This window comes from Bos javanicus, chromosome 21 (genome assembly GCF_032452875.1).
Source record: "Bos javanicus breed banteng chromosome 21, ARS-OSU_banteng_1.0, whole genome shotgun sequence".
NCBI lineage: Eukaryota > Metazoa > Chordata > Mammalia > Artiodactyla > Bovidae > Bos > Bos javanicus.
In genome coordinates, this window is record NC_083888.1 from 63,683,127 (window position 1) to 63,704,713 (window position 21,587).

Genomic DNA, 21,587 nt, shown 5'->3' on the forward strand with positions numbered 1-21,587 from the left:
ACAGAGCACCTCCTTCTCTTGAAGCTCGGCGAGCTCTGCCCGGGCTGATGGTTATTTGTTCAAATGGCTGCCCTGCCACCTTGGGGGCAGCCCAGGCTTCTTAGGAATCTGAGTTACACAGAACCTGGTGTCGCACCAGGAACACGACCGCTGCTCCGCCCGGGTCTGAAGTTCCTGTCTCAGTTGGACAGATGCGAGCAGCCTGCCCGCAGAGCAGGGACCCGTGTGCTCCCCCCACCCCCTGAGCCCCCCCACCTCTAGTCCCACGAACATTTCCTGCCTCCCGGGAGCCGCTCAGACTGACAAAATAGTAATAACTCACATCCACTGAATGCTTAGCACGCAGCCAACACTGTGCCAGAAGCTTTTATCCCCATTACCTCATCCGGTCTTCCCTGTCCCCTCGGGAGGGAGGAGGCACAAGATACCCTAAAGACAAGTACAGAGATGCCCAGGGACTGTCTGCAGGGCCCGGGAGAGCAGCCTGGGACTGTGGGCCCCAGAGCTTGCACTCTCAGGCAGCACGGACCACCTGTACTGTGATGAATAAAACCAGCCCCCGGCACTTAGAACACGCCCCTCATGTCAGGCACCCCTTCCGATGGCCAGCGGTCTGTCCGGGTCCACAGGCACAGCAGCCTCCCTCGGCGGGGATCTGCCTCCCCGGCCACTGGCCAGGGTTGTGCCGAGTCCCATCCCTCCTTCCAGGGAGGCTCCTCACACCCAGGACCAGCCCTGCAGCTTCATTTAAATAACAGATTCGACAGAGCATCTGAATGCAACCCGAGTTCCTCAAATTCCATTTACACACATGATTCTAGGTTTACACTACACGAGGTGCCACTGATGAAAAGAAACCGTAGGGTGACCCTTAATGAGGTGGCTGGATTCTACTCTACACTTAACTGAAACTTAAAAGTGAGCCCAATTCTTTGGTCAGGTGATTGGCTATAGCCTGTTAACAAACACGTTCATTTTGCCAGATCGATAATAATGGGAACGTGGCACAATATATCACAGAAAGAGCCTCTCACTGTAGCCATGGTTACAGCCAACGCTTCACGGTCTGGGTTTTCTGAAACTCACCCCCTAAACCAACCCCCAGTAACCATGATTCCTGATTTTCTTTACAGACACTGCTATTTTAGTTCTGAACCCAAGTTGCAGGTACTTTCTCTGGGTGTTTTTTTTTTTTTTAATTCTTTCACTCAAACATGTATGCATTAACCACCAAAAATATAGTTAAGTGAGGATTTACAGAAAACAAATTCCCTCCTTTTCAAGTGGAAGTTTGACTTAGTACAACCCTGTATGTTGGGAACCTGGGAATATTATATTTTTAATGTCTTACCCCATCTCTCAGAAAAATTAAACACATCTTTTAGTGAGCCTATTCTAGAAACTATTGGGGGAAATCACCCATCGATTGCCAGCTTGCGTGGAAAAACGGGGTGATTTTTCTAGGGCTGGTGAAATTTAATTGCTGTTTACACAAATAACGCACAGAGCTAACGAAACAGAAGCAGAAGCTGGCGTTTTTCCAATGACTAGCCTGAGCAGCCTCTTATCCAAAAGCACTAAGAAGAAAGTAAACTTTAAAATGATTTGAGAGAAAGGTCTATTTCCATGACAGATGGCAGTGAGGGCTCTTCAGTGCCAATTTAATCACTTTTCCTTCAGTTGTGAATCCAAGTGTCTGTGTGGGAGCGCTGCCTACCTCTCGGGCACAGGGGGCTGGTTACATGCACTGTGGTCTTGCTGACCCCGCCGGGGTCCTGCCAGGGCGATTCTCCTCGACCTAGGAAATCACGTTGTTCACACACCGTCTTCCGACATCGAAAGCGTTCTATGAGCACCATTTTTGTTACAGAGTCTCCTCCATTGGAGCCTAACCTGCTTTCTGTCCAATATCCTTAACAAGCAGACCCTGGTGGAATTAGTGGACAGAGCAGTCTCCCAATTTTTAAGCAGGGACTGCTGGTAATGTAGTGCCATTCTCTCACCTCCCAAGTAAATTAAGGGACTGAGCTCAGAGCGTGGGATTCCCCCACACACCCTCCATTGGTGCCTAAGGACCAGGGCACGTCCCTACTCCAGTCCAGCTCCACCTCAACTGGAATCTTCTCCAGGGAGTATTTTGACACCATCCCATCTCATGAAGCTAGTCTGTCTGTACCGGACATGCACCTTTCAGAGGATACACTTCACATTAGACTTGAAAGCTGTTATCCAATGAGAAACTCATCTACAATCAGTCATAAGCATTCCTGTCTCTGGGGCTTCTGTTCCAGACAGGAAACTCCCTGAATACCACTGTGCTTTTGCCTTTTGGAAGTTAGCCACGTATGTCTCCCAGACTCATACTTTGGTAAAGGAGTTCGGTAAAGGGCTGATGGGAGAGTTGGTGTCACAGGCAGCCTCTTAGGAGGAAGTTGAAACCGTGATCGCATGAACAACGCAGGACGTTAACGGGTGCCGACCTCATGGAAAGACGAAACCTGCCCTGAGTGTCCAACGCAGCAGGTACACTTGATGCGCCAAGCTTGGGGAGGCAGGGTGTCCTCAGTAGAGAATGAAGCAAGTGGTTGACAGAGCTGTGTCTTCTCCAAGGAGAAACCCTGAGAACGTCCTGGAGACATCTGTGTGCAGTGATGCTACTGAGACGGTCGGGTGAAGAGTTCACTTGGCATTTTTAAAAATAAGTGATGTACTTAATAGGGCTTCAGAGACGTGAAAATATCAACATGAAGTTGAGGATGACTGGCAGTGAGCAACTTGAAGGCTGGTGGCTTTCTGCGGAGGGACCCCACCACACCCCCAGTCACCACCCCAAGCCTCTACCTCCCCCGACACTAAGAACCCCCTTCCAGTGTTCCTGGTGCTGCCGGAACCCGAGCTCCCCCTGCGGGTAGGGGAGGGTGCTGAACACAGGCTTCTCACCCATCTTAAGTCTCCAGGGGAAGCAAACCCACGCAGCACAGGTCAGGTTCACAACCTGCCCGTTGGCGAGCAGCAGGGTTTACATAAAAGCTCCCCTGGTGGCTCAGAAGGTAAAGAATCCGCCTGCAATGCAGGAGACCTGGGTTGAATCCCTGGGCCCAGAAGATCCCCTGGAGAAGGGAATGGCTACCCACTCCAGTATTCTTGCCTGGGAACTCCCATGGACAGAGGAGCTTGGCCGGCTACAGTCCCTGGGGCCACAAAGAGCAGGACTCGACTGAGCAACTAACACTTTCACTTTCGACTCAAGAGGCCTGTCACGCTCCAAAGAAAAGGAATAGACAAAAATATTAATCACGTTTTCCTTTTAATAAGGCTTTTTACTCAAAAGTGTAGCTTTGAAAATCTCTAGCTTGTTGCGACAACCAGAGAAGCCGGAGCGGCCTCGCCTGAACACAGAGCGGGGCCCTCACGGGCGCTCCGAGCCAGGATGGAGGGCGAACGCACCGCTTCACAATCAGAGCCAACGCGGAAATTCAGGGGCAGGATACGCATGTCCTACTTTGATTCCAGGAGGAAGGACAAGTTCTTAGCACAGTAAAACAAAACACAAAGTAAACAAATCTTTAGAAATCACTAGATATGTGTGTGTGTGTGTGTGTGTGTCTCTGCGTATTTATATCATTAGGATTATCATCAACACTTAAAACTATTAAAAATAAGGTTGCCACCTTTCCTTTTCTTTTGGTACTGGGGCATTATTTTTTTAGGGAAAAAAAAAAATGAAAGGATTTCATTTCTTTTGCCCAGGCTCCCAGGTTCCCTAACCTCAAGCCCGTTTTCCGCTGGGCACCCCCGAGCGCCCCCGTCAAGCAGGAGGCGGGGCGGGCCTGCCCCTGGCTGCTGAGGCCAGGCCCACAGCAGCACAGCGGACCGGGAGCGGCATCCTTTCCCAGGAAGAAAAGGTGTCTGCCAGCAGAGGGCCTGCAGAACCTTCCGAGGTGCCTCTCCCCTCTGTGTTCTGCTTGGGCAACTGGTTGGTTTGGCCTAGAAGCAAGATGGCAATCATAATCAGAAAGGGAAGCTAGATTTTTTAAATAACTTAAAAAAATCATTTTTATATAAAGCAGCAAAAACATATTTTTCTCTCAGCAGAAAGAAAACCGTGAACAGGGAAACACAGCGATGTAAACGGGCCTGTTCATAACCTCGGCCGAACCCGGGGCTACTTTGCAACGTCCTCGGCGCTGTCGGAAGAAGGTTCTTTGGCGTCTCCAGCCGCTCTTTTACTTTCCTCTTGAGTTAAAGTTTCCTTCTCTGACCTGGTCCCGTTGGGGATAGAGCTTTCGCCGTTGACGAGCCCGTGCTCTGCGGCCTGGGCCCTGCGGACGGCCTCGCTGAGGGTCAAGGCTTCCTGCGCGCCCGCCTCCCCCTCCAGGTTCCTCAGCACCAGCGGCAGCTGCGAGTCCGCCACGCCCTCCAGCAGCCCGGCGCCGCCCTCCTCGTACTTGGGCAGCGGCGCGCGCTCCTCCATCTGCCGCCGGTAGAACTCCCGGTTCGCGGCCGCGCTCTTGACAGCTCTCTCCAGTATCTCCTTCTCACCTAGGCGCAACTTGATGGCCATGGTGGCACGGGCGGAAAGGTCATGGTTTTTCAAGAAGGACTTATCTTCCTGGAAAAGGAAACAGCAAAATCAACTATCACAAGTCGCTGAACTGGTAAACTATAGCAGCGGAAGGCACGTCAGTTATTGCCGGGGACGAGGGCACACACGGGAAACTGGGGGGTGGGGAGGGGAGAAGGTTCGGGAACTCGATTGTGGGGGTGGCTGCATGACTGTATACTTACACCCAAGCATACACTTCAGAAGTATGAATTTCACTGTATGTAAATTATATCTAAATAAATGATGGTCAAACAAAAAAGAGGAGCCTAAATCACACAGTGCTTGGATGTTGGATGAATGATGGGTATTTGAAGTCAAGTGACCCAGGAGGAAACTTTGAAAGCACAAATAAAAACTTACATTTGCTTGTATCGTATGAATCACAAATTATAAAAAAGCATTAAAGAATTTAAAAATTTATCTTCTAATCAATAATGCCTTGTGGCTCTTTTGGTGAGGGTAAACGTGTTAAGTAGAAAAACATTAGTAAGTTAAATTTGGCTCTTGTTGTTTAGTCGCTGTCGTGCCCAGCTCTTCTACAACCTGGTGGGCTGTAGCCCACCAGGCTCCTCTGCCCATGGGATTTCCCAGGCAAGAATCCTGGAGTGGGTTGCCATTTCCTTCTCCAAATAAGTTGAATGAAAAATGTCAAATACGCAATGATTTTGCTAAATAATTACAGTAATTTACATTTAAGAATCTCTCATGAGAAAAGATGCTCAACATCACTCATTATCAGAGAAATGCAAATCAAAACCACAATGAGGTACCATTTCATGCCGGTCAGAATGGCCACTATCAAAAAGTCTACAAACAATAAATGCTGGAGAGGATGCAAAGAAAAGGGAACCCTCTTACACTGTTGGTGGGAATGCAAGTTAGTACAGCTACTATGGAGAACAGTGTGGAGATTCCTTAAAAAACTGGAAATGGAACTGCCATACAACCCAGCAATCCCACTGCTGGGCATACACACCGAGGAAACCAGAACTGAAAGAGACACGTGTACCCCAGTGTTCATCACAGCACTGTTGACAATAGCCAGGACATGGAAGCAACCTAGATGTCCATCAATAGACGAATGGATGAGAAAGCTGTGGTACATAAACACAATGGAATGTTACTCAGCCATTAAAAATAATGCATTTGAATCAGTCCTAATGAGGTGGATGAAACTGGAGCCTATTACAGAGAGTAAAGTAAGTCAGAAATAAAAACACCAATACAGTATATTAGCGCATATATATGGAATTTAGAAAGATGGTAACAATGACCCTATATACAAGATAGCAAAAGAGACACAAATGTAAAGAATAGACTTTTGGACTCCATGGGAGAAGGCGAGGGTGGGATGATTTGAGAGAATAGCATTGAAACATGTATATTATCATACGTGAAATAGATTGCCAGTCCAGGTTCAATGCATGAGACAGGGTGCTCAGGGCTGGTGCACTGGGATGACTCTGAGGGATGAGATAGGGAGGGAGGTGGAGGGATATTCAGGATGGGGGACACATATACACCCATGGCTGATTCATGTCAATGTATGGCAAAAACCACTATAATATTATAAAGTAAATCGCCTCCAATTGAAATAAATAAACTTTTAATAAAAAAGAATCTCTCATGAAAAATCTTTTAAAACATGACAAAGCACAAATCCTTGCTTGATCAACTGAATCACCTCAATGGTTGTCTTATATGTTTTCAGAAGAAGCGAGGCTCGGTCTTCAAGAAACGTCCACAGTCTGACCTCGTTGTCCCAGCTGACGGGGTACTCAGAGTTCCCCAAGGTGAAGATTCTGTCAATGGCACTGTCTCCCAGCAAGTGTTCTTTCAGCTCCTCTACAGGAAGCAAACAGTGTCTGTTAGGGAAACAGCACTCCTTTCATACTAACCAGCGGCCACCTCACCAAACAGCCTCCCAGCAGCGTCCTCGCCCGCGGCGAAGTGCTCCCTTCTCCCCGGTCAGTCAGAGCAGGGTCAGAGCTTGCCCTGTCTCAGGGAAGGAAAAAGCGGGGAGGTCTCCTTGATCGGCATCCAGATCAAGCCTTGCTTGGCCAGCACTCCGAGTCTCATTGCTTTTAAGAGGGGTCCTGAGAGCCTTTAGATGGTTTCAGAAGATGCTTCTTAAAGACCATCTGGAGAGACACACCCCTTATTCTGAGAACACCCTTCCCACAAACTGTGAGCCCAGTCACACCTACTGGGTAGAAGAGACATCCAGGTAAGCAATGCAATCAGGGAAGACAAACAGCAGCACAAGGGCCCAGTGACCCTTCCAGATTGAAATCTCATGGTACCAGTTCCAGTGGCTGACCTGACAAAGCTATCTGTCTCATCTTGTAACAAGTAAACCACAAAGTGAAACAAGAAAATGGACCAGAAAAATCTTAATGAAAAAAATGTGCCTATACCCCTCACTTGTCAGGCATTTAAATAGGAATTACAAATAAACACAAGTGCACATCTCAATTACCTTCAAATACATGTAAGAAGAGGAAAGAATTCAGCAACTGCTCTGAGCACTTTATCTCCTGGCACATTATCTTCAAAAGACCAAAACGTGCCGATCCTATTCACGCTCAAGAAGCACACCCGTGCTTCTTATGTAATTATGAGACAGTGTCTCTTTCAGAGCAAAATGCCCCACAGCTGTCACTATTTACAATTCAAATGGAAGAACTTCTGCTGCCAGCAAACCAAACTTTTATTAGTATTAGTGAGAATGATTCAAAGAACGCATCAATTGTCTTGACATGACAAACTGTCTGTGACTGCAGAGAAACTAAAGAGAATCAACGAACCTAAAACGATTCAAAAGCAGGGTTTTTTAATAGAAGTTAATCTAATATTCAAAAACAAATTTATTAAGTTGCGTTTGTTAGCAAAAGATCATGAAAAAATTCAGGATTTTTACATTTTTGAGCCTATAGTTTTATTCTTTGTATAAAGAATATAAACTTCTTGGGTGGAAGAGGTATCTTTTTAGAAGTCCCCAATACTAAGGTTCCTATCTTTTTTCTTCCTCAAGCTACTCGAGTTTCACCCTTTAATGAATGCTGGGAAGCCAAGGAGCTGAAGCAGAGCTTTCTCTCTGCTGCTTTTCAGTGAAACCGACCTGACTTCACACACTGGAGATGAAACCTAGGAAAGGCCATCCACCTTTCCGCAACACTCGGGAAATGAACACAGCCTCCGGGAGCAGGCTTCTTTCCCCTCTTCCCTGACTCACAGACCCATCCTGGATTCTCTGCACTCACAGGGCTCCTCACCACCCCGCTTCTCCCCCACCCCAACCACCATGAGAGCGTGGTTTGGTGGCCCCCAGTCTGGCTCCGTGTCAAAGGCCCCGCAGCGCAAGGACCTCTTCCATGGACGCAACTCCTGCAAACCAGCAGGAGCCACAGGGGGCCTGGGCACAGGCTCTCAAGTCCAGGTCACTGCCTGTGAGCTGAGTGACCAAGTTCCTCTCCTCATGGCACAGGAGTTTCTATGTCAGTCAAGTGGGAAGCCCTGCCTCCCTCCTACAAGGTGGCTGAGAATGAACAGCCTGCACCATAGTCCTTTGTAAATGCAGACTCTGACACGGTTAGATAATCCAAGATTATCTGTAAGTTTTCTCCCAATGCAGTAGAGAATTATTTGTTTATTACAAGAGCCCCGCACAGAGTGGGGCTCCCAGACTCCAGGGGTCGTCATCGTCATCATTGATCTTAGTTATAAGCTTCTTCAGACCATGAACTGTGACATGTGACACTCAACTCTGTAACCCTACCTGATACGCAAGAAAAGCCCACAGTTAACCGTAAACTCGTGTCCACTAAGCTGGAGTGATGGCTCACCACCACACCCAGAAGCACAAGCTCTCACTCAAGTGACGGGGAGTCCAGAGCAGTGTGGCTATGAACAAGGAATGAGGACCATCATGCATGTCTCTGGGCTCTGCAGTTGGGGTCCAAGTGACCTCTCTCTGCTTTGGGACTCAGATTCTCCCACCTCCATCCCGATGACCAGCCAGATCCGGGCAGCACTTCTCTGGCTGCGGACATGAAGACAGGGAGCCGGGTGGCAGAGCCCAGCAGGCTCCCTCCAGGGGCCGGCATTTCTGCTCCGGCCCAGCTGCCCTCGCTCCAATGCTCAGACAGCCTCACACTTGTCTGTTCAATCAGGGGGCACTTGCTCGCTTGCTCACTCTTTCCCACCCAATCTGTTGTGCACAGGATCCAAGGTGCTTTACAACAAGAGCAAACTCACACACAATTAACAATGGAACCTCAGGACCAGGGGATTTGGAGGAGTGTATTTTCCAATGAAGAATGAAACATGACCGCAATAGGTCACATCTCAGTACCAGAAACCCCAAGTGGCTTATCTTACAGAAACATAAAATCAATGCTCAATACTATATATATATATATATATATATATATATATATATGAAACTCTTTTTGTGCCTGTAGTAAGAGGCTGTTGACGAGAATATTTTGCAATGTAAACAGGTTCTGTTTGCAGTGTTATGTACTCCAACTGGATGCCTGGCATTAAAAGGCCTGCTGGCGATTTTGGATCCAAACCACAGAGCTGGTTAACAGATGAAGGCCTCTGGCCCACACAGGCCCCAGCCGACCCCACAGCTTCAGTGACAACTGCCCCCTCACTCGTCCAGACACCGAGGCTCTGTCATTCCAGGTAAATAAACACATCAAAAACTCCCGTCTACAAATGTAGAATCTGATACGGTTAGATAGTCCAAGATGTTATATGTTTCTTCCTAAGGCAGTAGAGAATTATTTGTTTATTACAAGCGAATACTGACAACACATCAAGGATTTAACAAAAAACTTCCAGGATGAAACATCATTTTCTTCTTTTTCCAATATTACCATCTTACCTCCTCCCCCAAAGTGCTTTAATTTTAAGCAGTTTTATCTTTAATCTGAATCCCTCTGCCTCACACTTCATGAATTAAAAAAAAAAAAAAGTCAACATTTTTTTTCCCTGAGATGATTTACCTTCGGTCATGCAGAAAACTCGGAGAAAAGCTAGCAGCTGGGCGGAGATGGGCGGCTCCGTGAAATGCAGGGCAAAGACGCTGGAGCTGACAAGAGAAGAGGCCGCATCAGTCCCGGGAGCCCACTCCTGCCCGCCCGCTCCTCAGGGAGATCTCTAAGCCTGCCCTCGGTGTGGTGACCCTCAGGGAGCGCCGGGCCACCCAGAGGCCCCCGTGCTTCTCCCCCCAATTCTAAATACACAGCGTTCAGTCCTGGCAAGATGCGGCAGGGCTGGGCTGGCCCGGGAGGACGGCGGGGACCGCCACTGCCAGCGGTCGGTCGCCGGTCTGACAGCCTTCACCTCGGGGCACACGACATGCTGGAGAACCCAGCACACCCACGGTTCCTAACAAGAGGGTAACGATAATTTATGTTGAGTTCACATTTTAATCATTCATCAAATATTGACAAGTTCAATAAAAAAAAGGTCTAGATAATCCATTTTCATTAAGAATGGTTCCTCCATTCCCTGGAGAACCAATAAATCATAATTCTTGTCTTCTTTATCATTTTGCACCTCAAATGCAAGAAAATCTTAAAAAATTTAACCAGAAATTCTTGAAATCACTGAGGATCGTGACTTCATTACAGAAACTAATGGTGGCAAAGAATTAAATGAAACAAATTGATCCAGGTCATTAACCTTTTCAAGGTGAAAGGCATTAATGACATGGAGGCACCGATTTAACTGAAGGAGGATTTCAGGCCACATCCCCTGGAACTGACTGTGGGATGCTTTCAACGACATGATTATGTTGATCTGAAAACGCTGGTAAATCACCATACATCTAACGGTTTAAATTCGCAGTATAATAGGGATAAAGGGATTAAGACAAACTACAGCGGAGGAGTTGCGTTAACTCGCCAATTAAACACTCTGCAACTGGAAGTATTTCAAGGACCATAGGAGAGAGCTGACAGACTGTCTACGTACGTTGGGATGCCAGCGCGAGCCAGGACCTCGGCCTTCATGGCGTAGAGCCGGTCACTTTTACTCACTCCAAGCTTTATTTTCACTCTGTCGTGTGAATTATTGTCAAAGAAAAAACCACTGTGGATCACAAACTCTGCATTTGACCGAGTGCCATAAAAAATGTAAATCTGAGATGCAGTAAAGAAAAAATAAAGGGATATAAAAGAAACTTAACATCCATTCTCAGTACAAAGCAGGGCAAAGGGTCAGTTCTCATACATTTAGCGGGACTTTACACTAAGGATGGACAGCCCTGAAGGAACCACACCCTGTTCTGAAGGCCCCGTGCGCCGGGCTGGCCAGCCAGGGGAGGAGAGCGCCCCCCCAGGCCTCCCAGCACACAGAGGAGCCAGACCCCGACCTGGTCTCTATCATAACCCCTCCCGGCAGGCTCACCGATACTGTCCCTTTACAACTGCACGTTACAATTCATCTTGTTCTCCCCTCCTCTGACCACCAGAGTGTCTGGTGGAAACCCATTTCTAGAGGCTGCGGCAATTCTGCAAGTAGCAGAGGGGTGATGAACTTCTCCTCCAGACACTTGGTTAGGCTGACACTTTTCACTCTGTCTCCGCGAGAATGTCAGTGGCCTGTGTCAGATCTTGCTCACGGCTGACAGAATATAGGTGTTCTTACCTGCATATCTGCAAGCGGACTGAGAGGCTGAGCCCCGCCCACCCCCACCCCAATGATTACTGAAAACAGGTTCAAGAGAAAGTATAAGAAGACAGCTCTTGTGGGTCCCGCTTCCCTTATGGTTTTGCCACTTAAATACATAGCCTTCATATAAAGAAGGTTCTAATCCACAGAGAAAGGTATGAAAGCAATGCAGTTTATATAATGGAAGAAATCTGTTCTACTGTCGTAACACAGAGCTGGTTTTCAGTGGACAGTGTTACACACAGTAGGGCAGCTGTGCAAATCTTTCTCCCTGGCGGGCCCAAAGGTCCCATGCAGAGCACGAAGTGTTTATCCTGGTTCTGGGTCCTAGAACATGCTCCTCAAACAAGCCTTAAACACAAATCTCGCACAGTGTGAGCTGAGGGTCTCGGACGGAACCCACCTGCTCTCCGGCCCGGAAGTCCTGCAGGGCCACACACTCGCAGCGGTCATCTTCCAGGTTGTAGCCGGTGGTGATCTGCACACGGGAGGGAGGGGGACAGGACAGCGTCTGAGTGCTCTGGCTCAGAAGGGCCTTTTGTTTTTTTTGGCCATTAGAGGATAAGAAACACCCAAAGCTACTTAAAGGGGTACATTCGGCCCTGCTTCATCAAACTGAGCAGAGTTATTTTCATTAATTCTGTTCACACCAGACATCCTCCTGCAAGACCCCAAACCTGCAATGAGGGACATACCCTTCGGAAAATGTACACATTATCCCTTGCTGGTCTCAACCAAATACAATTATTCGTTACATAGTTACTGCCTTTGAGCCCATCCACCCCCAACCCCACAACACAGGACAAGCGCTCCCCAAGGATGAAGCAGGATCCCAGGAGAATTGTGAAAGTGAAGTCACTCAGTCGTGTCCAACTCTTTACGACCCCATGGACTGTAGCCCACCTGTAGCCCACCATGCTACTCCATCCATGGGATTTTCCAGGCAAGAATACTGGAGTGGGTTGCCATTTCCTTTTCCAGGGGATCTTCCCGACCCAGGGATCAAATCCGGGTCTCCAGCATTGTAGGCAGAGGCTTTACCGTCTGAGCCACCAGGGAAGCCTGTAACTGACTTGGAAATAGCATCTTTTTCTCCTATTTGGCCACTAAGAACCCAATGTGAGTCTTCTACTGGATCAAGAATCAGGGAAAAGAAAAATCCTGTTTCCAAATTATATACATATTTTACTCTAAAACTAGAGAAATTCAAACTTTCAGACAAGCAAAAGAAAAAGAGAACAGCTTAGGTGCATCCTATCCACTTTCTTTATGCTAAAGGCTATACTGTGAGTTTCTAAACCCCCCAATCACTGACTACATGGAAACCCTGCATCTCTCATCGCTCCTGTACTGGGAGCGGGGGCGGGGGAAGCAACACTGCAGTCCCAGCACTTACACCCCCACTTAATTCTCTGGGCCTCAGCTGGTCAGCATGTCACCTTCCAGGTCGCCCTTTGGGTTCCATCTGCCCAATCGCCCCCCTGCTTGTTTGTGCCTGGCTTATCATGTGCAAAACCCTCCCAACTGGTCTCAAATTCCTGCACCGGCCCTCCTGCATCCCTGGGGATATACACTGTTGACTTCTTGTTTACAGCCTTTCAGTGGTGCTCTCCTTTGCCTTCAGAAAAAAAGATCCAAATTCTGGAGCAAGGCCAGTTTTCAAGAAGCCTTGTGCCTCCTTACGGCCTCTGGACCTGCCACCCTGGCCACTGTCCCCGCTGCCTCGTGCTTGCAGCTGCCTTCAGCCCCTGTTCAGCCTGAGCCCTGGCCTCTCTGGAGGCCTCCCCTCATCCCACCTTCCCTCCATGCCCCCCAAAGCCTCTCCCACTCCACAGCAGGGCATTTATCTGTGCACCTGCCCCTGCCAGCCAGACCTGCAGCCACCTCTGGGCCTGCAGCTTGGCTCACCGTGCCTAACACCCGACACTGCCCCTGCCCTTGACAACATCTGCCTGACAAAGCAACCTCCAGCAGGGGAAGAATACGGTCCCTCAGGGCAGGCCCCCATATCTTAGAGGGTCTGTGCGTGTAAACTCAGTCACTTTAGTCGTGTCCGACTCTCTGTGGCCCCATAGACTGTAGCCCGCCAGGTTCCTCTGTCCATGGGATTTCCCAAGCAATAATACTGGAGTGGGGTGCAATTTCTTTCTCCAGGGGATCTTCCCAACCCAAGGATCGAACCTGCATCTGTTGCGTTGGCAGGTGGATTCTTTACCCTCTAAGCCACCAGGGAAGCCCTAGAGTGTCTGTAAATGCTCATTAATAAGTCTGATCTCCCCATTTTATCCCGGAGAATCAGAATTCAAGACAGCTTCACGTGCTATTTCCTAAAAAAGGTGTCAACAGCTCAAAAGATTACTTCTGAGTCTAGGGAAAGGCAGGCCAGACAACACTACTCTCTAAACCCAGCATCCTCAGAACCAATAGCTGAGTAGACACACACCGAGAAATCCGTACACTTGTGATCTGCAAAGACCAGTGAGAAACAGGAAAGCAACAAGCATGTCGTGAAGCCAGCTGTCCTGGCTCATTTTCACTTACAGAACAGCTTAAACACTTGATAAATGAAATCATGGCCTGAGGAGGCAGCGGGGCAGTCAGTGCAGAGGCCCTGCGGTGGGCGTGTGCAGGTTTCAGGGTCAGGGGCCGAGCAGGCGCTTTTCTGCCACTGCAAACACCTGGGCTTCCCCTTGAGACTGAAGCCTGACGCGCAGCTAAATGTTTCAGACTTTTCAACACTCAAACAAAAAGGCCTTGGGGAAGAACCTCCCTTGGTTCTGCCTGAACCTCCCAAAGCCATTCTCATCCTGACTGGCAGAGGCACGACTCAAACCCAAGGGCTGATCGTCCAACATGCTCCACCTGCGGGCACGAGTACAGGGGCCCCAGACGGCTGGGAAGCGGCCTTCTCTGTATAAACGGACCGCCCTCAAGGAAGGGCAGGCAGACCGGCGCCCCCCCTCCGGTTCTGACCCAGGCACGCAGAATTCAGATACAGCTCAACACGATGCCTGCAGACTTGTCTGTGTGCTTCTCTCTATGGACGGGAGTGGTTCCCCTGCGCCAGGCTCCGGCAAGCCCGGGGCAGCCACCCAGCCAGCCCCTTCCTTCCTCACGATCTTCTTCGCTGCTGCTGGTTTGGAATCACTGTCACAGAACCTGACTCTTCCATTTCTGCCCCCATAACCAGGTGCAGGCACACTGTCAGAAGCACGCAGCATTGCCCAGTTACTAATTTCTGTCTCCTCCCTCAGTGGCAAAGATCAGACAGACAATGGCTGTCAGGACAGACACACACAGAGAAGCAATCTACTGTCTGAAAAGCTAAGCCTTAATTTCAAATACCTCACATTAAAAAAGAGATTACCTGTTCAGATGTATGACATGCAACTTCACAGTGTTAAAACAGATTCTGAAATCCTCCCAGACAGAATTTCCCATGAAGCCTTACAATTATGATGGCAAACAGTTCAACAAAGGTGCAGCAGAAAGAATTAAGTATGTGGAGAAAGTAACCACTGGAAGGAAAAGTACTAACATCTCACATGAGCCTTCTCAAGGGCAGCAGTGTTCCTGCCGGGCTGCGGTGGCTTAAAGACTTGGTGAAGAGTGTAGAAAAAGACAGCATGAGCATCGTCGTCAATTCAGTAATTTTATTACGAGATAAACTTTCTTTAACTTTTAGGGGGAAAATGTGAGTAGTATACATGAAAGCAACATAAAACCAGTCTGTGTGTGACTGTGTGAACGGGCAAATGCATGGAGAGATTCTCAGAAAGCCAGTGGCCAGCTGCCCAGGAGCCACCGAGTGGGACAGATCACGGGGCCCGGTACTGGCGGGGAACCCTGAACTTCACGTAGCAGAGGCTTCTGTTTTGGTTCACAGGTTTTGTTTACAATAAATGTGTGCTTTTTACATTTAAGAAAGAAAAGAATAACCCCCAACAATCAATCAAGTCTGGGAACCAACGTCTTAATCCAAAAGAAGAAAAACAAAAATGCTACAGCCAAAGATTAAAAGCTATTCGAAAAATTTTAAAACTTCAATATGATAATCAGTTCAAAACAGCTCTGAAAGAAAAGAGCAAAATGTAAAATTTTATTAATGAAAATATATGATAAAATATGCTAAGAACACCTCAAAACGGCTAATTAAGCATATCTAAATTAAGGCGAAAGTACAATTAAAAAAGTCTTCTTCTCTACAGTTTAAGAGTGTACTGGTTGCTAGACCTTCCCAGATTAGCACTAGGGTGTTCTATCTTAAGTGTTTGGCAAATGTTACATGTGTTCTGGCCATTTTGTGGAATTACATGTAAAATACTCATTTGCAGCATTTTTATAATCTATTTATAATACTGCTAATAATAACAAAGAAAGCTGACAGTGAGAAAAGATGAACAAAAAACTAACCAAACCAGTATATGATTATAACATGTAAGTTCAAAACATCCTGAAGTTGACTACCTTTCCGACACTGATTTCAGGAAACCTCTCTCGGACACCGTCTCTGCACAGAGCAGCACTCTCCTCTGTGGCTCACGGCTGAAAGCACGCTGAGCCACAGAGGCAGACTCCTCTGCACGTCCTGACTAAACATCATCTCGGCATCTCCCTGTCTCCTTAGCGTCCTCTGAGGCCAAGTGCACCTCCCCCGCCCCACCGCCAGGGGCACCAGGACAATTAACACCAGGTTAATTGAGGGGGCTGAGGACGTGTTTGCCTATCAGGTGAAGGAGTGGGCCAGGGGACAGAAGAGAATCAGAGAAGCTTAAGGAACTGGAAATCAGTCAGCAAGGAGAGAAAACCAGTAACACAGGGGGAAACAGCAGGAAGGAGATAGGTTTTTTTCTTTCTTTCTTTTTTTTTTTTTTAATAAATCAGTATTTTTTAAAGAATCAGGAAAAAGAAACTTGGGTTTAGTCTGTGGTCCTTAGATAAGAAAATGCATGTCTAGGCTTAGCACATAAATGCTGTTCATTGTGGCTTCTGAAAGTGACATAAGACTCCCGTCCTCAGGATTAACACAGGGAGAAAACCCCCAGCCTCTACTCGAGGGGGGCAGGGCAGGTGGCAGGTTTGGTTCTGTTTGCTCCTCTGGGAGGGGAGGTCGGGGAGAATGACCTGAAGCAGCCCGCCCCTTCCCGACTACGCAGGACCCAAGAGTGGCGGTGGGGAGGGTGACCTGAGGAAGCCCGCCCCGTCCCGACTACACACGACTCGGGCAGTGGGTGCTCACCAGGCCGCTGGTGTGGTTGCACATGTCCCACAGGGGAATAAGTGCCAGGGTCACCCGGGAGCCATCCTCCGTGGGAATCTGGTTTTGTCGAGTCATAACGGAAGAGACCGCCCACCTGCAACAATCCAAAGAAAAGAGGCTGATTAGGGCCGGCACATCAGAGAGCCCAGGGCAGTCACAGTTCAACCAAAATCGAGGTACCTGACTTCTCAAAATTCTTTCCTAAGTTGCAAAGGTGACAAGTGGCCACCTTCATCGTCATTTACAATTTACTTTTAGGGTTGGTTGGGGGGGGCAGGGAATGGAAGGAAAGGAAGCCAGGGGCAATCAAGGAGTCAGCAGTTAAGGGTGGGGGTGCTTCTGGGGAAGAAAGTGGCCTGGTAGGAGGGCTGGCTGAGACCAGAGCTGGCCAGTCCTCTGCAGGTCCCGAGCTGGGCGGCCAGGGGGACCCCAGGCCTCTTTCACACAAACACTGACTCTGTTCCTCCTTGCAGCCTCAGTGAAAAGCAAGCAATATAACTCCTTTCTGATCAGAAATCCTCTAAGAATGTTTCAAAATGTGGAATGCTATTTTTTACTATGCTGTGTGCTACACTGAATCTTTTTGTTTAAAAAAAAAAAGCCCCTACTTCAAAGCACTAAAATAGTCTACTTAGAAAGAAAAAAGATCCTCCAGACCTCCCTACACTAATGTTAATCTCAGGCAACACTTGGCTACAACAACTAATCCCCACCAATACAGGTTAGTGGAAATTTCCACATGGCTATGAAAATGCGGCTACTTACCCCAGCTGTCCGGAGAAACTTGGGAAAGACTTCTTTTTTTTTTAAAGGCTTTAAATGGTCATGCAAACCACTTCTTATCAAAGCTCTTCGCACTTCTGAGACCCCAAATTCACAGGAACCACCCTCCAACACATGCCTCATGCACATGCACACCCCCCCCATCACCCTCCCACACACCAACCTGTAGTCCTCGTAAGTGAAGGAGTCCTTCAAGGGCAGTTTGTGGGCATGAGGATGGGTCTGGGAATGAGGAAGTTTTAGAAAGCAGAGGTGAAAAGAGAAAAAGGGAAGACAGAAATCAGTCAGCAGAATTTCATTATTTAGCTGCCTAACGGATCCTAACAAGAGCCAAATGAAGCAGGAGGCGTCCAGCCGCGCTACCGAGGGCTCATCGTGCTATTATGTGCTCATACATCACTGTCAACTTAATTTGTGGTGCCCAGCAGCCGCCATAAATCTGCTGCTTGTATTCTGATACCAGGGCCCACAGACAAGGCACACAAATAAAATTTAAGGTGGACTGAGTTTACAAAAGGTAGGCACACCCGCACGATGAGTATCTGATCAACACAGAAACCCAGAGCCCAAGTCAGGTCCCACCTGCCTCCACATCCTGTCTCATACTGTGTGGGACAGCCCTTACAAAGAGTCCAAAGCTCTTCTTACCTCAGTAAAAGGAGCAATTAAAGGTACTAGAATAAACTGAAACTTCTCTCATTAACCTCTGACTTAAAATCATTTAGAAGGAAATCAATTTGTTATGTGCAAATGAATCACACACATGCCAGATGCAGCTCAAATACAGAAAATCAAGAAAAAATACAGTTCTGTAAATTATGAATTAAATTTTACAAATAAATATAATGAAGATAAAATTGAGATCAGCACATTTAAACTTCACTACTTTTTTTTTTTCTCTAGACAAAAGATCATTTGATAAAAATATCCCAAATTTCACACACTGGAGAAAATTTTAAGCATCTCAGGTTCTCCCTCCATAACACTCTCCCCACACACACCTTAGACCTTTTGAGCACTTAAAAAACTTTGTCTCAATTAAGAAATTAAAAGCTATAACGGTATAATTTTAATCTTCAGTTTCCATTACAGGCTGATGGACAGATTGCAGTAAGTGATCAAATGAACAAACGGTGATTTCCGAGACACCCATGCAATCGGCTGCACTGTCTCTGCACCACGGTTAATGCACGAAGCCCCATGTAGTATGCAGTTTTTACTCTTGACGCATTAGCATCACAAGTGCACGGCAATTTATCATCGCTCACGGTAATGTACTCGCTGGCACCGGTACGCAGGACAGTGGGGGACGAGGTAAAAGTGGCTCAAACCGTAAATCAATTAGAAAACAAAAGCTGGTGCTCTGCGCGCGATTTTAGGCAAATTATATATTACACAAGGCTGCCAATTGGGTGCTAGCTCCCAGGTGCCTGCTTCTCCCCTCTAACCCTCAACCCAGTTTTAACCCTTTGGAAGAAAAGTCAACATAAGGAAATACAGTCACACAATATTGTGATGTTGTGATAATAAAAATGTGATAATAATCAAAATGAAATTAAAGAAGATGCAATTTAATATAAAAATAACCTATTGCCCGGGGGCATTCTCTTGCTGCATTTTCTAACTAGGAAGATTAGGCAATCCTGTTTCTGGTTAAAAACAACAACAACAAAACCCTATACCATGGTCAAGCACAGCAAAGATGGGAGAAGCTTCTCATTACCTCTTCTTTGAATAGATGAAATGTTAAGGCTGTGCTCCAAGACGCCTAAAGATGCTTTCCATTTAATTATGGAACTTGACCACAACGGTGCTCACGTTTTTTTCTCATAAAAGTACAAATTCAGCAGACAGGAACTTCCCTACACCCCAAACTGTGATAAGTACCACAGAAAAGCTTCCAAACTTAGAGAATTCTATTGCTAGAATTTCCTTTCACTTATAATGAAATGAAGTTTCTCACCGTCTGACATACTAGAAATGTGGCACAGCCCATCTCTCCTCAAACTCTAGGAGGTGGGAAAGCGTTGCTGCTTTTGTTATTTTAAAATATTTTAAGTTCACTTAAACTGTGGAATGCACTACGGTATTTTCAAAGTTGGTAAATTCTAATGCTAAAACCGTTAAGTATTAAAAATTTCACCCCTCCCCCTCAAAAAATTTGACTTATTGTAGAAAGATGAGTTTTCAAAATTAGAACGCTGAATGTCACAATGACTTGAGGAAGAATGCTCCAGACACTCAAACATCTTTAAATAGCTTTGGACTCTACGAAAACTCTTCAAACAAGGGCCACCTCCCTAAGGACCAAAAAGATGGAAAATTAACTCTCAAAAATGTCTCCCTTCCTACTATTTATATACATTTCTTACCAAAAATACAAGTTCATGTTCATTGTCCTGACAAAGTCGTAAAGAAAACTCAAGGAAAAAAAAATGTGCAAATGCTTTCTGCAAATTAATTTTGAAGATTATTTTCGCTGTAGAGTTATGTATATTTGCAGAATCTCTTAGAAACAGTTGTTCTTATGTGCTTAAAAAATAAGGTGTGCCCACTGTACGTAATTCTGGTTTAAAAAAATATTTATGTTCTGCCAAACACATTCACTTAACAGACTGAAATGGAATTTGAGGCTATAGAGAAATGCAAGTAACTGCCGTGTCAATGGGGCTCTCACTACTGTGACACCAGTGCCACCTACTGGCATCATAGTGGAATACATTAGAGCTGCAGGGTTCTTGAATTAACAGTCAGGGTGTGAGGCCTTCAGAGAAACTTACCCTAAACCCAAACTGGGTTTATCCAGAGTGGTTACTAGCTCAGCTTCACTCAAGAGAAATTTGGTTTGTTAAAAATAAAAAATCTAACCTGCCCCTTTAGATTATTATATAATAGTTTTACAAGAATCTTGAAACAAATATTGAAATGATTTGCATGGGTGCAAACACTGCATGATTTGCATTTAACTTTAAATATACATATTTTCACACACCCTGAAAAAATAAACAAGAATAAGAAATGTGTCTATTCCAGACACTGTTTAAACTCTGGACAGATTTTTTTTTAACACATTAAGTCTCAAGGTTTAAAAATACATCTTCCAAAAATTACAATATTAATCTGAAGTTACTTGCAAGTTCCTAAAAATGTTCTTGGATGAAACTTACTACACTTATACTTTATGGGGAGGATAACTGAACATTCCTCACTTTATAGAGCAAAATCCTATAAGGGTTTTGTTTATCTCCAGTACAAGACAGTCCTAATAGGTACCTTAAAAATAGAAATCTAAATGAAAGCAGAAGATGTGGCTAATTGATTTAAGCTGAGATAGCTGTTTCCAGGATGTGCCTACCCACACATGGGATGGTGAGGGGCTGTCTGGCTTGGACAACAGTGACCCCATAAACACAGTTTAGAAACCAGCCATAGATTTTCTGCAGATTTTTAAAGTGATTGATATTTTCACTTTCTTATGCATTATAAATATTCAAAGTTGAGATATGAACAGTTGCTGCAGCTCATGCTGAGACCTGAAGCCCTGCAGAGCTCACTTTTAAAAGAAGATTCTTGTTTGCTTATGTCAAGCCCGGCAGCCCAGGGAAGCCCTCCCCAGTCCCTCTTCTAGCGGAAGAGGCGTTCCAGATGAGACACAATAATACTGTACCTAGTACAAAATAATCACTGTGTTTGGGAAAGATTAATATCTAAAATCGTTTGTTTGGCTTCAATAAAAAGAAGTAATATTGCTAAATATGTAAGTATGACATTTTGAAGAATTTACCATATTGCCTGGGTCTGGTAGCTATGCTTAAGGAAATTAAAAACCACTACAGTCAGCATATTTCATCCTTATTAAAGTTCTGTCTTGAACTATCACTCACATAAAACAAAAATAAACCAAGAAGAAATTTAAATAAAAAACCTATGGATTACAGGAGTTTGAATATGAAAAAAATGAACAATATTCTGGCTTTAAAAAATTGATTTAGCATGCAGCTTCTCTTTATAGTCCCTTGATAAAAATGAAATCTCCCTAACAAACACTTAATAAAACCTGTCAATATCTCTAGAAAGAAAAATGACACAAATGCATTAAGTATTAAATACCCTTGGAAAAAGTCACATATTCCATGAATTTTTGATGTACTATCTTGACATTAATGTAAAACCTTGATATTTATAATTGACAGATATTTAATAAAGTGTAAAAGAAGGTGGCTGCTGTGCAGCGTGCAAACTCCTCAGGTT

General features: G+C 46.1%; 1 protein-coding gene across 8 annotated transcripts in view; it reads right to left on the bottom strand.

The window, feature by feature from the left end:
• Window positions 1-3,290: 3,290 nt before the first annotated feature.
• Window positions 3,291-21,587, bottom strand: part of SETD3 (SET domain containing 3, actin N3(tau)-histidine methyltransferase) — a 78,381-nt gene continuing 60,084 nt past the window's right edge. For 6 of the 8 annotated variants that reach the window (XM_061395286.1, XM_061395290.1, XM_061395287.1 and 3 more), the window contains 7 exons: window positions 17,500-17,558; window positions 16,533-16,647; window positions 11,697-11,771; window positions 10,595-10,761; window positions 9,622-9,707; window positions 6,291-6,451; window positions 3,291-4,612 (listed from right to left, as the gene is read on the bottom strand). In XM_061395286.1, coding sequence (XP_061251270.1) covers window positions 4,166-4,612; window positions 6,291-6,451; window positions 9,622-9,707; window positions 10,595-10,761; window positions 11,697-11,771; window positions 16,533-16,647; window positions 17,500-17,558 — 1,110 coding nt within the window. In that variant the 3' untranslated portion in view covers window positions 3,291-4,165. Of the gene's footprint in view, window positions 4,613-6,290; window positions 6,452-9,621; window positions 9,708-10,594; window positions 10,762-11,696; window positions 11,772-14,931; window positions 15,365-16,532; window positions 16,648-17,499; window positions 17,559-21,587 lie in introns of those variants that run through there. The other 2 variants (XR_009732189.1, XM_061395292.1) reach the window with 2 other exon arrangements.